This window comes from Electrophorus electricus, chromosome 7, assembly GCF_041902795.1.
Source record: "Electrophorus electricus isolate QZ-2024a chromosome 7, ASM4190279v1, whole genome shotgun sequence".
Classification (NCBI taxonomy): domain Eukaryota; kingdom Metazoa; phylum Chordata; class Actinopteri; order Gymnotiformes; family Gymnotidae; genus Electrophorus; species Electrophorus electricus.
The window spans coordinates 15,613,713-15,627,118 of NC_137503.1; the positions used below are offsets into that span (position 1 = coordinate 15,613,713).

Genomic DNA, 13,406 nt, shown 5'->3' on the forward strand with positions numbered 1-13,406 from the left:
ACATAACAATGCTGCCAGCGGAATGTCAAAACACTTCACACTTTGCCACCCTGCAGTATTTGTCACTGTAGACAGAGCGCGCCACGGGGAGTTGGTGGACGTCAATAAACCCACGCTATTGATCAAGACACTTTACTGAGAGGCTTAAGATACTCTTGCTGACCCGCGGACCCTGCTGTCCCTAAGTCCACGTGCACACATCGATCCAGTGCAGTGATTTTGAAGCGGGAGGGGTGGGGGTTCATGTGATAATATTGAAAAAAAGTAAGATGTACTCCTCCCATGATGGATCGATGTGTTCTTATTAAGGAGTTAATAATTTATGAAGCATGGAACATATCTGAGTTTTGTAAAGGTTTTTGATCATATTACTATGTACTAAAGTGAACAGGCGGGAACCGTATGCGTTTGAATTTTACTCTAATCGTTTGAATAAAAAATGTTCTAAACTATCATCAAAGAGTAACTATCCGCTACAGTCAAGTACAATTAATGGGATGTTAACAGTTATGACAATAAAATCCCATACTAAAGATGAACAAATATAAATCAATACGTCTAGGAGTCTTTCTTTTTCAGTCATGTCCGGTATAAATAATTATGCCCACTTCGATGCCGCATCCCCATCGCGTGAAGACGATGCGATTCAAGCCCTTTAGCACAAAAACGTGGGAGGTGCCCACCTCGTGCCACTCGAAGGAGCGCGACTGTGTTGATCTGATGCATGCACGGGACGGGATAGCGCAATAGGTCTTACTTCACGTTACCGTGGACCGCCTTATTGCGTGGTTAGATATTTGGCAAGTCCCGTTAAAAGATTTGGTCCATTATATCGTAACTGCGCTGACAACCAAAAAAGGTCTATTCCGCTTGGATGATCTGTTCAGTGAGAACCTCACCGCGAGACTCCGCTCGTGCGCTTGCTTCGCTCTGAGAAGAGGAGCCGATGTATCATAGTAAGTGCGTCTTTAGTTGGCAGTCGTGGATTGCTCTGTACTTAGAGACTCGCTTCAATAATGCGCTGGCTGTGTTTTTAACGGCGGGAAAGAAATGCGAAGAGTGTGAGTAAACCACATTGCACGTTTGTCTTGTTTTCAGTCGGTGACATGTTTCTTCCAGTAGTGCAAAGGAAAAAATATTCGCTGAGAATGCTATGTCGTAGCGTGCCTACGTGCTTTGGTACAATTCTGCACCGAACAATTATTAGGTTAGTGTTACACATTATCAATTACCAGGACAAATTTATTAATAATAATAATAATAATAATAATAATAAGACTTGATTAAGTTGAACATTCAGTTTTAGGCCTGTTTATTTTATTCTGTTGTGTGGGGTAAAGGTATAATTAACAGTCCTGGAGAGAGCAGGTTATAGTTATTAATGTTAGTGCTGCGTGAATGATCAACCAACTTATCTTTGAAGCTAAACCCTTGCAACTTTTCGATCTTTTCTCATACTAAGGTTCAGTTGTGTTTAGCGGGTGTATTCAAAATAGAAACCTCAAAGCGGGTGTTCATTACCGATGCTTACTGCCATGGTGTGTGAGGGTAAATTATGAATGCCTGGATCATGATTACTTCAGTGAGCGTCTGGTCTGATGTAGCCCATGAGCTTTTCAGAGATGATAAGTGCAGATGTTCGATAATCTGTCTCACTGCCCCTATCGCATTATGATTTGCTGATTATAGCTGACCACTAACTTCTCTCAGAATATACAAGATTTATCTTAACCCACTCAGAATTTTTAAAAATACATTCGTTTACAAAGTGATTAGTTGCCGCATGTTACAGGTTATAGTCCCTAAATTAATTATCAGCACCATGTTACAGTTTTGATTTACTGCTAGTCTCATATCAAAAGCAGATACTGAGAATTAATAGATCTGAATTCTGTTTCAGCAGAAGTCATTTGGGTAGACTGTTCCCAGCGTCTGGGTCCTGTCATAGGCTTTCTGTGTCTGCTCTCTATCATATTGGATGTGTGCATGTGACCCCTCAGATCCCATTTCTAGCTTTCAAATGTACGGTTTGTAATGTCCATCACTCTCAGTGCACAACATCTTGCCATGAAGAGTACAATGCGTTGTATGATCATGCTGCATACGTAGGTTATGGTTAGTGTGTTTTAGAATTATTAAACAGTGGTTTACGGCGGTGTGATGAATGCTTTGTCATAAAGTTGACATGAAGGAAGGGGAATTGTGCTCAGTGACCTTTTTGGTAGACAACTCACAAACTCTGAAAAAAAGAAAAAAGAGGGGGTAGAGAGAGAGAGAGAGAGAGAGAGAGAGAGAGAGAGAGAGAGAGAGAGAGACAAAGAGGACAGTCTTTTCATGGTGAGTGTGCTGTAACCTAGCAGCCTGTCAGAAATGATATAGTGCAAAAATGACATTAAAAAGATTCTGGGGTAGTTACATTTAGAGACATGTCATAAAAATTTCATTGGTGGGTTGCTGCTGGTAGAAGTATCATTGGGAGCATTCCTGATTTATGTATCCCTGCTCCTTTATCTCAAGAAAAAGAATATCTTTTAAAATTATTTTTAGAATCCCACACACACAGACAAACATGCATGTGCACAGAGACCCCCTTGTGGTGAGTCAGATAACACATATGTAGGCATCTTCCTTGCTTGGACTTCACATTAAAAAACTTTTGTTCTAGGAAAACTTGGACAGTCCAGGAGGTGAATGTCAACAAGGCCAGACAGTTTGGAAAACCACTGTGTGTGGCTCCTGCCGTTAGCGGAGCATGCTGTCTTGGGTGATTGTGTGCATTTCGCTGCTTTTCCATTTCGTCGCCGCTTGCACCGCACAGCCTTCTCTGGGGAAATGCTGACCTCTTAGGACCTACTGCATGGTCCCTGGCAGTGAAAGCAGCTCTCCACAACACAGAGAGAGAGAGTAAATCTCTCGGACAGCTCGAGTGAGGAGAAAACACGGCATTCGCATGCTGCGCGAATCCATTTACATATAGAACAGACCCGGCTGGGCACTTATCAGAAATGTTGTTTCTCTCCGAATTCTCCATGTTAAGTCCATTAGCACTTCTTTTCTTTTTTTTTCTATTCCTATAGACCCCACACTTCCCCTCCTCAGCCCCCTTTTACTGGCTGTACAGTAAACCGGGGCGAAGTCACACAAACAAAGACAAATGCTCCGTGTCACTCCCTGGCGGCTCCAGTGGAGTCGCGCCCCCTTTTTTTTCTGCTGCACTCTGCTGATTTTTAAAAGTAAACAGTGCTGTGCCTTGTCTTCCCCATTGCGAGGAAGCGCAGAGCCACGATGTTTCTCTTGCCAGTGTGCATGGAAAGACTTGCAAACCTCTTGTGGCACATTAAGATAATTCCATCCCTACCTACTGTTTGTTTGTTTGTTTGTTTTTCTTTTTTTTTGGGGGGGGGGGGTGTCTGGTGGTTTTGGGTTTTGGCTTTTGTTTTTGTTTTTCCTCTCCTAAACCTTTACAGAGTGAGTGTCGTGGGTCACGCCACATAGCTTTGACACTTGCCTCTTACAGAAGAGCTCTAATCCCTGCAGTGGCCCTGAGATGGGTTCAGATGATGCCGTGGATCAAAAGCGTGTGCGGTGATAGCAGTGCCGGCTAGGCACTTAGTTAGGTTAAGAAAAAAACAACATGATGATGAACACAAGAACAATAACAACAACCAACCATAACCACAACCACAACCACAACCATATCCACAATGACAGCATTACTGAGCAGTTACCTTTCTAATGCATATCTGCAGTTCTAGAATAGCATATTCAGATGCAGTGCACATACCTATGTCTGACACCAAGGAATGCCTTGAGGGCCGATAGGTCACTGAGAGTGTTCGTGTGCTGTGCGTGGGGTATGTGCAGAGGTGGCAGAATCATGGACATAACTGAAGTCTCCGCTAGGCAGGTTCTCACAAATCTTGTTGCTTGGTCCAGAATTTGTGTTTTACAGCTGTTTGTACAGCATCACACTTCATACTGCCAATCTTGGTTGAGCTGACAGGGACATGTGGTCCCTGTAATACACTGTTCTTAAAGGCTTTTTTTAAAACCACCCCTGGCATCAGAGCCCAAAGCTCACAAAGCTTCAGAGCACTCAGCATGGGCTAGAGAGGCCAGAGACACAGGAGACACACCGGGAGTCTTTTAAGATGCTTTAAAGAGGAGAGTGAGTGATTTTAGAGATGAGAGAAAAGAGGAGAACACCACACAAAGGACAGGAAGGACAGGAAGGACAGGGCATCGGCATTTTGTGGAACAACCTCTAAAATCTCTTTTCTTCATTGCCTGAGCATGATTGGGAGCCATGTGGTAGAAGGTGCCTGAAGGATTCTCCCTTATTACGCTTTTCAGACAGAGCCCATTTATGACGGCACAGTAACGCTTCAGTAACATGAGTTGTTCTGTCTGAAAGGGGTATAACTTTTTTATATGCCGTCTTGAAATCGCCTTTGCCTTTGGCCAAGGCATGGTGCCACTTTTGAAATGGCACACCTGCTGTCTCAAAAGGTCTACTACAATTGTAATGGCTCCTATGGAGTGCAGTTTTTTTTATATAACAGGGAACATTTTACTTAGTATTTCACAGTGTGCTTAGTAAAATGTAGTCTGATTAAAACAGTGAGAGTATTGTACGCTTTCAAAACTATACAAGAAAGTTGACAGGCAATCTCAGTCAGTATCAAAGACAATGTTGTATTTAGTGATAATAAAGGAATCACATTAATGCTTGTTGATCATATTCCAAGGAATAACCTATTGGTTCCAACATGTTTGCTATTGAGTGGTTTTATCTCACATGGAGTAATCAGTAGAACTTCAAATTCATTATGTTAACTCACAAACACATGAGAATCAGGGTTGAAGATTTTATGCCTCCTTAAAAGTTACTAGGAACGCATTAGGAATTTCCAGTCATGTCTCCATCAATGAGGCCTAAACCCTGATTAGTGAAAATCTTGCCATCTCACTTATTGGAATGAGTAAGGTACTTGGAGCAACTTTATTGGCTTCTGATTTGGCAGCAAAATGTCTTCATTGCATAGCAAATAGATGCACTTCATTTGATGTTAAGCTCCCATTCTGACAGTTCAAAAGACAATACATTGCTTCCTTCCCCATGAAAGTAATTTTCTTTTTCATAGCATGTCGGCATCAGTTTTATGAGTCGTCCTTGCTGTGTATAACTGCACAAAGCTTTATTGTTTGACTCCCTCGCTACATGTAATGGTCCTCATTTGAGAATGCCAGTAGACTGTATACAAATAGTACCATCATTCACTTTAATACCATCGTTAAGGTTTACTTTTTTTGCTGTTTTTTCTTAATGTCCAGTCATTTGAATGGATTCGTGGACAGTCATAATTGAAGATAATTTCATAATGCCATCTGCACATTAAAAGATTTTATTTTTATTTATTTTTAGAAACATAATAGCAACCTGGCCCAAACATTTGCTATTTTTTCTTTAGGAAATGCAGTCAACCTTTTAAAGATACTCATTTTGCTTAATAGTATGCAAGTAGAATTTAGACCCTTGTATATAAGTTTTACCTTGAAATTAGAAGTCTGAGGATGCTGGTAAGAGTCACTGGCACCTAAGCAGTAAATCTGAAATGAACAAAATAAATTTAGTTTGAATGGCTGTGATTGTGCTTCTTTACACTTTAGTTCTTCTTCCTGTTTACAAGGTTGTATCTGAATCTGACTCTGTACTGATTTTGCCAAGGTGTTTCCTCAGGGTTTTGATACAGTAGCTTTTTCATCAGAATTAATGCTTGATTATGATCAATTCTATCTGAACCTTCTGAACCTCTAGAGGATCAAAGAACATCCAATGATCAATGACAAGATAAAAAGAAAATGTTCCCATTAAAGGGAACCTCTAAAAAAGGATGGAACTGAGTAATTACAAATCCTCTTGGCATTTAATATATATGCATACTAGCTGTTTTAGAAACAGCTGCTTTTTGACCATGGCCTGCTTCCCCATGGGCCAATTCCTTTCTCTTTTTGGGATATTGGTTGATAGATTCAAATCTAATAAGAGTGGAGAATATAGAGAGGAGAATTGGGGTTGCTCTTTGTAAGTGCTCCATCCTAAATATCATCTATCATCCTCATCTGTTTCTTACGCAATCATGGTGCAACTTGGTTCCACCTTTGGGGATGTGTTTAATTGTGAGCTAAATAATAGCGACGCAACTCAACAATCCACTTTTGGAGCGGTGGGACTCTTTTATTGTTAACCATTAATTTGCTTCCTGATATTTTCCTTCCAAAGAGAGCGACATGTAACTTCAGATAGCTGTAGATTGGCTCAGTCATTGCAACAGCCAGTGCTTCACAGCAATATAGCAAAAAGCTGGAGACGGATGTGTCTGCGACTATGCCTGGTGACTATGTTAATTTGAAGAGATAAGCAATCTGCTTCCTTGCAAAAAGACATCTGCGGATTCAGGAATAGTGACTGCTGGGGCAACATGCTGTGTGTGATATTTTCACCGCATTATCACTGAGTGTCATGGCCTGTCCCCCTAGATCAGACATGATTTTAAAGTTCTTTATCGCTTGGCATGGATCTTTTCAGGACAGAATGAATGGTGCACTATGCTCAAACTATAATGACCTGTAAGTTATACATTAAATACACGTTTTTTTGAGCACCAGTTAAATATCTCAGGATTACAGCTATTTCAGATTCTGCACCAGGCAACTGTTCTCAAAGAGTGGAAGCCTGTATGTTTTGAGTGTTGGAATTAGACTATGAATTCCTCTTCTAAGGTTTTTTTTTTGGTTTGGTGCACTGAAGAGCCCTATATTGCACATATAAGTGATAAAGGTCTACAGTCAAAACTCAACACTCTTGAGGGAGCCAATATAAAGGTTTCAAGAGGTCCAGAGGTTCCGTTTAAGCTTATCACAACAAAGGATGCGCCATGACCCTTGTTACTACTAAGACGTGACAATTTTCAACTCTCAAGTAACATTTCCTCAGCGCCCAAGGCAAATCACATGATAATAATTTCCCAGCAACTCGGGTGTGCTCTCTGATTAAAATAAAAACTCTCAAGATATATGACATGTCGAAGTGAGCCATTATCTCAGTAAAGCTGCCCGTGATTTATATGCTGAGAGAAGATCACCATGAATTCCAGGTTTCACCTGCAGGCCTTGAGAGTTCACTCCAGGCCTTGAGAGTCCTAAAATAAACACTTCATTTATATTTCGTCAAGTCTCAATTCCCATGTGCGGGCCAGTGGCTGAGAGGCAGAGCAATGAGACTGGCAGGATGGGGAGGTATCAGACAGGAGATCTGGTGCTTCTGATGGATTATCATCACACTTGTATGGTTAGTTTAAGCAGTCAACAGACTCTTGTGGTAATTTGATACATTTGGCAGTACTGCTCGGCTCGTCAGCCAGAACTATTCTGTGGAGAAAGCACAAGCCACCTTCACGCAAACCTGGATGGTCAGTACTGTGACATGACTTGCAAGGGTTGGAAATTGAGATGGATGAATGGGATGAGAAATAAAAAGTGATAAAGTGCTATTTATATTTCAATAGGCCATGCAAAAATGACATTCAGGAAAGCGATGCCTCTGGAGGGTTAAATAACAGACAGGTGCTTAAATGGAAATAGGCCACTATCTTGCTGAAAAGCAAGTGTTTGTTTGTGTATAGTATGTGAAAAGCAGAGGCTATATATAATGTGCACTGTTTTGAAGGTACTATATAGTGCAGTTCTGACATACTGTTAGACACAGCCTTAAAACAATACTGGAAACATGAACTGGGGGTATTTGCTCAATGAAATTACAGTTAGCGAGCCGATCCTTGTTCAACACGCTGCAACAAGACAAAGGTCTTTTTCCTGACAAAGGTCTTTCAAATTGCTCTTCTAAACTGAATGCATTGTATTTTATAAACGTCATGCAACAGAGCTAATACAGAACTGGGGCCAAAAACTGGGAAAGTAGCCATGAGAAGCAGTGTACTGCATTAGTATGGGCAAAAGGGAACTCAGGGTTTCTCAGGAACAAGGGAGGCTCTTTTAGGACCTCTATCATCAGAAGGCAGCCTGCTTCAACAGAACCAGGCAGACAGCTCGGACTCATTTGGCGGATTCAGTCCCAGGAGGGTTCTTAAAGGATTGCTTAAAAAATCTGGTAATAAGAGTAAAAAATACCAAAAGCTGATGCGGACCAGTTATCAATGTCTAGCTCTATGCCTAACCCCATTAATTGTTGCTGGGTTTCAGTTTTCTATTGGCAAAAATATTAGCTGTTGTCTTATATGGTTGCAAGTTGTTGACTGTTGACAGTCTGCATTGTTCTTGAATTGGCACTTTTTTTGGCTTTGGATGACCGAGGGATGCCTGAAATGACGTGTCATTAACCACTTATGTTGACTCACAGTTGACTAGCACTAGTGTGAACTTAAATGCTTCTAAAGGCATGAGTGCTTCTTTGACCATGACACGTGGTGCAGCTCAGGCTGTGCATCCTCTGATCGGCGGACCTGTTTTATCCAGTTTTCCTCAGAGCCTACACCACCTCATGCTAGCCTCATGCTCATCTTAATTTTAAGCAGCAGTTTAGCTTGAAGATGAAAGCATGCTGCCGACGAAGCCTCAGGTATGTCTCCCGAGCCTTCGGCAGGTCATCTGGTTGAAAGGAAGTCCCAATCGATTGCCTCTGGCCCTTGTTTGACCTCATACTGATATTGAGTCCCTCGCAGATAGGGCACTGCCTTGCTCCATGACCTCGTTACATAAAGTCTAGTGATGTGTCATTGCAATCTCTGCTAGTAGCTCCGATTCTAGCTCTGCTGAACTTTATAGACCAATAACACATGCCACGTTACTGTATGGATTTGGCTGCAGCCAAGAGAGTCTAGGGCTGGTAAGCAGGTAAGCATGGGCATTTGTCAGCTGTCAATGTAAGATCCTGGTTGGTTGTAAGGCTTCTAGCACTCTATTTATAAACACACTCATATCTTCCATTCTGGTAAAATTTATGCACTTGCCTTTAGCCAAACATTTTTCCCCTACACTTGTCTTAATTTGCTGAATTTAAAAATATATATATATATATTTTACAGTGAATATCTATTATCGTAATCTAACTATTATGCATGAATGTAAACATACATGAGAAAGGGTCAGAAATTTGATTAAAATGTTTAACTGGGAATCTTCAGGCTTCTCTCTGCTCTTGCCTCATGCTCATTATAGTGATTATATAATAAGTGGTACTAAGGCAACACACTCACTTTCTCTCTCTCCTGCTCTTTTGGCAGACATGGTAACAGGATTTGCAAAGACAGGGAGTGCCTAACCCATGAAGGTTACATCCAACACAAAAAGTGAGCAAAAGAAAATGCTGGAGAAAGCTTGCATTGCTATGTAAATCAAGATGATGTGAATGAATCAATCAATAATCTCTCAGGCAATTAGATTGTTTGTTTTTTTTGCCACAATGACAGTATGCACACATATGCAGAAGACATTATGATAAAATCCATCTTTTTCACACTAACAGATCACCGTATCTTAGCTTTATGTAAAATAATTGCTCTAGCTACTTGGCAAACTAGACAAGGCAATAATCTAGCTACAGGTGGTTAACGGAAAATTTGTTCAACATTGCACTGGGTTTTCTAGTTCATTTGGAGGGTAGTTCTAGAAACCACATAATGCACCATAATGGCTTTTGAATCTGGGTGGATGAATGACTAGCAGAATCGTTTTTGTTCCCTCAACTGTCCTCAACAGGGTCATGATCCTGGCACGCTGGTGCCTCAATGAACCCTGCAGAAATATTTCAGAAAAGGGTGTAATTCTGTATAGGCTCTGATCTACTCAATCTGTCTTCTGAAAACATTTACATTTGGAAAAAGGATCAATACTATGCTCTGTGGCTGGGACTGTGCCGAGCCTAACTCATATCATGTCTCAGTTATGGGTGCCAATTAAGGCTTGTGAAGGAGGGCTTCATTTATTTGACACAGTATCCCTCTAGTCATGATATTAATGCTGTAGTTATCCTTAGCCTCATTAAAAGAAACATTTTCCCAGTCCTCATATAAAATGGATTTTTTTGTTCATTGCAGATCATCTCAGCTTAGGCTGGTCAAGATAGGTAGTTAGGATATTTTATGGATCATCATTTAATATTGCCAGCTGCATAGCTGATAAAATATTTAACTTGCCACATTGCAACACCATGACAGTTGGTATGCAGCAAAAGATTCATCATTATATGAGCAAGTTGTTTAGCCATTAGTAATATGCTTGTGTTTTTATAGAAAGAGGTGGTTATTGAATTTTAACAATGAATCTGTGGTAAATTTGTGTTCTACTTATCCTGAAAACAGAGCTTGGCAGAATCTGTAGGCGAAATAATTTAAAAAAAGACCCTGGTGGACTGAACATTAATCTGGTTCTGTGAAGACACATTAGGGGGTGTCAAATAAGTAGGAGGTGTCTTCCAGTGAAATAACATTCCTAATTATTGAAACCGAAAGATAACCCTTTCACAGAGTCTGCATTCATGTGTCAAATACCCAGAGCCCTTCTGAGGGTGGAACCAACTGATGAAGGAACATGGAGGATTGGCAGATTGAAAGTCAGAATGGGACCTTCTCTACTGTGTGCGCTTAGCAAAGGAGTTAGCGGTATGGGACTAGCCTATGTGGACTTCTGACAGAATGGCTCAGAGTTAAAAGCACCCATTGAAATGTAATGACTTTACAGTAACATGGGACTTGCTGAAAGTGCAGGAAACCACCACAGAAACTGAAGAGAGCAGCTGGAGACGAGCCCAAGAGTCAGTTTGGAAAAAAGATATTCCAAATCATACTTAACTAGGCTATTTATTTTGTCTTGGAAAATAATTAAGGTACTTACCACTAAGTTACACTTTAGTTCCACTAAAATGTCATTTACAAATGGAAAATGTAGCACTTCACCTCTTCACATGTCTGACATCTGGGGTTTTATGTACCAAATCTGATTTTTTTGGGGGGCGGTTTCATTGAATTCTGCTATCTATTCCTCATTTGCGTATAGCAAGACCAAGATCTGCCTTTCCACAAAACCAAATTAATCATGCAGAATATTTAGGAAAATTAACCATTTAACATTTATGAGGGCACAGAAGATGAAATGTGATAGGTTAATTTTAAAAAAAAAGTGTATAATTTAACCAACACAGTGTAAAGGCACTTCATTAGACTGTGCAGACAGGTTCAAAGTGTGAGACTTGGCTGTTTGGACTTTGAAGCCTCCTACAGCAGTCAAGTACTGGTCTACAATGTTTGAAGAACCTGGTTCTGAAACCCACATTTGGTCTTTGAAGTTTGCTGCAGTAGTCAAACAGCAGCCAAGGATGTTTGAAGAACCTGGTGTTGAGAGCTCTGTGGAAGATTGCCAGATTGAGTCATGGCCTCACAAAGCAGAGAGACTTGGGAGCATGTCACACCGAGAATGCTCAGTCCTAAAAAGTTCACACTACTCATGTTATTTCTTGATAAAAATGTTCACTCTTAGGAATTACACTCCTGCACAAGGCTGTGGGTTTGTTGCAAGCCCCTGACAATGAAGAATATGGCATTTTTATTTCAACCATTTTTTAACAGTTCAGAAATAACAAGATAATATTGAAATTATTTTCTTTAATCAGATCTTGTTTTAATTTCTAATTCTAATTTAACACTATTACAACATTCCAATTTGCTTGATTTTTATCAGTTACACTGATCAAGATAAATATAATATGAATATTTAATGAATACATCTAGATGTAGACAGAATTTGTATGATTACTTTATAAAGCAGCCTGTTAGGCAACAGCGTCTACACAGCAGCACTCCTGCCCATGCTTGAATGAAAGACAATATCTGACCAAGATAACGATGAAAGTCTCAGTCCTCCGAGGTTGGAGATTAAGGGGGAGGAAGGGGAAGGCTTGTACTGATTGAAATAGAGATTAAATATTATATGTGATCTCCTCATACAAATCCTTGGCTTAAGTTGTTGATGTTTCTTTACAGAGAAAAGGAAAGTCATCGTCACAACTGCCAATACACATTCCCATCTGGGATAACCCTTGAAGTGGTGATGTCGGAGTGTTTGTCGAGTATTTGGGGGGATCCTGCGATATGAAATAGTGGATGACTACTCTGGATAGTGCAGCTAACAGCTTTTGCTTTACTCACTGTACTCACGTCAGCATGGCAGGTCAACAGTACCACATCAAACAAAAAATCCAGTGCATCCCCAACCGTGGGTTATGGAAGTATACTTAATTGTGTGAGCTGTCACCATGGCCACAGTTGCTCCTGAAGTATTAAATCTTAGCTATTCTCAATGAGACTTTTGATATCTCCCAGCTCTGTATCTCTTTATCTGTGCTGCGGGGTGGCCTCGCATTCACCGCTTCATTTTTACATCTGGCTCCCTCTGGCTGGCAATTCACAACCAAGCAGCACACAAATTTCCCCACAGGTCCATTCAGCTGTCATACTATGAGGATGTGGAGGAATCTTTTATATGGAACTCGTTCTAACACAACAGAACCTGCATGCTGGGTTAGCTGATATAGAGATCCATGGATTACAATAGAGATGCAGGCCTGCACTAATCACAGCGAGTTCAGACTTCTTTGACCATGAGTAGTACATTTATTGATTGTCATAAGCCTGATATTACAGTACAAATTAACAGTCTACAAAAAATGCTTTTAATAAAAATGGGGGAACACTTTGCAACCAGATCAAAGATAAGTACTTAAACTTGAAGTTACATTTTGGCTGACCATTTATGTTGGGCTGCCTTCTACTTTACAACTCCACTATGCTGCCAGTGCAGTGTGGTCTGGAACTTATAGACAGGCAGATCTTCATCTTCTTGAACCAGTATATTATTAGTATACTGGTTGTCATTTGTTAGAATAGCTGTCACATAGAACAGTGTAGTTTTCTTATCAACATCATCTTCCTGAATTCCCTAGGAGCATGGCTCTCAAATTAAATGTATATTTATTTTAAAATAAAATCGTGTTCATGGTTTTCACAGATATACTTTCTTCCAACCCTACCTCTGATCTTAAACACAATTTAAGAGGGTCAGAGCCCAGATAATCTTAGAATCCAAAATATCAGTTATGTGTGATTCTGTCAAAGTCTCAGAATGCAACGGAAGTTTGGTAATTAAGGTTTTTCTACCTGGGGTATGAAAACAGCTCATTAACACCCCACCCCCCACCCCCCATCTTGCTAAAACCTGTCCCTTTCTGCAATATATAAACACTCACAAATAAACTCATGTAGTCCCTGCTTTTCAATGTGACAGAAATATCCACGATGCATGCAAACCACCGGAAACCAAACTGTTTCACAAGC

The 13,406-nt window shown here is 40.5% G+C and overlaps 1 protein-coding gene across 4 annotated transcripts in view; it reads left to right on the plus strand.

The window, feature by feature from the left end:
- The first annotated feature begins 683 nt into the window (after window positions 1-683).
- Window positions 684-13,406, plus strand: part of cntn4 (contactin 4) — a 101,301-nt gene continuing 88,578 nt past the window's right edge. For 3 of the 4 annotated variants that reach the window (XM_027005010.3, XM_027005013.3, XM_027005014.3), the window contains exon 1: window positions 963-1,061. In XM_027005010.3, the coding sequence (XP_026860811.2) occupies window positions 1,051-1,061 (11 nt within the window). In that variant the 5' untranslated portion in view covers window positions 963-1,050. The other variant, XM_027005015.3, reaches the window with a different exon arrangement.